At 36.1% G+C, this 2,649-nt stretch overlaps 1 protein-coding gene across 1 annotated transcript in view; it reads left to right on the plus strand.

Annotated features, from left to right (window-relative positions):
* Nucleotides 1–2,649, plus strand: part of ANK3 (ankyrin 3) — a 260,705-nt gene that overhangs the window by 238,395 nt on the left and 19,661 nt on the right. Inside the window, exon 41 of the mRNA XM_018576669.1 lies at nucleotides 317–463. Coding sequence (XP_018432171.1) covers nucleotides 317–463 — 147 coding nt within the window. The remainder of the gene's footprint in view (nucleotides 1–316; nucleotides 464–2,649) is intronic.

Genomic DNA, 2,649 nt, shown 5'->3' on the forward strand with positions numbered 1-2,649 from the left:
CACATTGTTTATATTCTGTTTGACGCATGTTATTTGGTTTGGTGTTCTTCCTGGTCTCTTGTGCTTAATTTGAACTTAAATTAAAAAAAAAAACAATAAACTACCTAGAGCAAGGCTGTGAAAAGGTGAAAATCATACTAAAAATTACTTTATGGTAAACTCTGCAATAATACCTTAAAATGTGTGCAGATAGCATTATACAGTACTTGCAATAAAATTCAACATGCATTCAATGAATTAAAAATGTATGGGTACTGTTTCATCTATATCTCATTCACTTTACATGCAAAATAACATATTTATGTTTTCTTTTAAGCTGATGCCTTAACCAATGTCCTGACGAAGATCAACCGAATAGACATTGTGACATTGTTGGAAGGCCCAATATTTGACTATGGAAACATCAGTGGAACGCGAAGTTTTGCAGATGACAACAATGTGTTCAATGACACCGCTGTTGATGGTAATTTTATAGATTGTACAGTGTGGTCATAGTGAAGGAATAGGTTTATGAAGGGAACTCATTACTACAATAAATTGTTATCCGTATGTATATGTACTGTATTTATCTGTCATCTGTAGTACATTGGGGTGTTGACCAATGATAAATGTTTGAATAGTTATCCTATTTAAACTAACCTTTGGATTTCTTTATAAGACAGAGATGCAAAAGTAGATTACCAGTCCTTTCTTCTGCATAGGAAATGCAGAGAAAGAACAATTAGGCCAGACACCAAAAATCTATCAATTTGTGTTTCGGGTAGTGGGAGAAAACCCAAGCAAATATACAAAAGCAAAAGAGACATGGGTAAAAGAAAACTTTGTGAAGCTAATGTCCATAGACAAAATAAAATGCATTCCCTCAGTTTTATATGGCTGAAGTGCTCATCACTTAGCCAGCGTGCTGGCTAGGTGTGTTTGTGCTTTGCTTCATGGTATTTGTTTAATAAACTTGGCAATTAGAGGTCTGTAGACATTAGCAATGAAAATGAATCAATACATGACATGTTTTAAAACAAGACAATTGTCTTACTAGTGCTGGGGCAATTACTGTCCTTTTATCCAGGCGATTGCTTTCATTCAGGCATATGTTTTACATGCCTAATTGCATAGAAGCTTTGCTTACAGTCATAGCCATTTACATTGGAATGCTTTATTTTCCTTGGCTCAGTTTCTACCCATTATATGCTTCTTCATTTCCTTTTGCTGTGTTTGGGTTTCAAGGGTTTACTACGTTCTTGCAACAATCTGCCTCTTGAGCAGGATTTAAGTGCCAGCAACTATAATACCTGGCCTCTCACGGTTTGGGTTATCCACAATAGATGACTAAGTTGTTTCTCTTTTATCCCATGTTCATTCCTGTGGGCATTCCTGAATGTTTTCTGATGACTCTTATGGGGCTGACAGCCTCTATGGTGCACTCTGGAGACTAGTTTCATTTTAAGGGAAAAGGCTAATTTTTATTTTATAAAGTTGCTTATACCAAGAGGTGGAGGGGGATTCTTTCCTTTTTGAGATTTAGAAAGCACAATCATTCACACTTGCTGGGATCACTTTCAGAATATAAACATTTTGTCCTGGTAAATATTCTGTAACTGCTCCCTTTTTTCTCCTACTTCCACTGCCTATCATGAGTAACCACTAGACATGTGCGATTCGTTTCGTTCCGAATCGAAATTCGGACATTCGGATGCATCCGAATAACAGAAATACCGAATGCAAACGAATCCGAATCTCCGATTTCCCGAAATTCGTTAGCGGTAGTCTGAATGAAATTTCGTTTGTTGACAAAATTTCGTTGCAGCAAAGTGACATTAGAAAAAAAACGTTTTTTTTTTTCCAATGTCACTTTGCTGCAACGAACGAAAAGAAATGTCGACCGGACTACCGCTAACTTATTTCATCCGAATCCCGAAATGAATTCAATTTCGGACCCGAATCCCGAAAAACTAAATGACGCAAATTCGGAATCGAAACAAAACAAATTTTTTGCTGGTGCACATGTCTAGTAACCACTCTCTGCATGTAATGCTAGCAGTTCTTTCATACTCTCATGTAGGCATGAGCCATCATTGCTACCACATTATGTTGTGGGAAGGGAACCATTTACAGAATTACATCAAACTAAATCCATTACTTTACAATACAAATCTATGTTCTTTTGTATTTGCAGCTGTAAAATGTAAAGATCTCGACTTTTTGTCATTCTATTGCTTATTCCAGTAACATGCATGTGAAATGCACTGCTTCCTTTGCAGGCTTGTATGTATTCCTTCGCTAACCTGCTTCTCAGTCTGCCTCTGCACTCTTGTATGATTGGGGACTTTTTTGTTCCCATTTCTCCTCTGAATGTTATACACCTCATCAAGACCAGACTATGGCTTCTATACTCTCAATCTAAAGCAATCAACTGATTCAGCTGTAATGGCGAATATGACTTTTGTCTTTCTGAAGCATGAACATTAACAAAACTTACGGAGATACCTAATTTGCAGAAATATAACTTAAAGCCATGCTTACTTTAGGTATTCTGGAATAAACTGATAAAATGATGTCACTTAAAACCCCCATTAGCTCATATATACTGTGTATGTATGTATGTATGTATGTATGTATGTATGTATGTATATATATATATATATATATATA

This window comes from Nanorana parkeri, unplaced genomic scaffold (assembly GCF_000935625.1).
Source record: "Nanorana parkeri isolate BGI_ZX_2015 unplaced genomic scaffold, ASM93562v1 scaffold73, whole genome shotgun sequence".
NCBI classification, from domain to species: Eukaryota; Metazoa; Chordata; class Amphibia; order Anura; family Dicroglossidae; genus Nanorana; species Nanorana parkeri.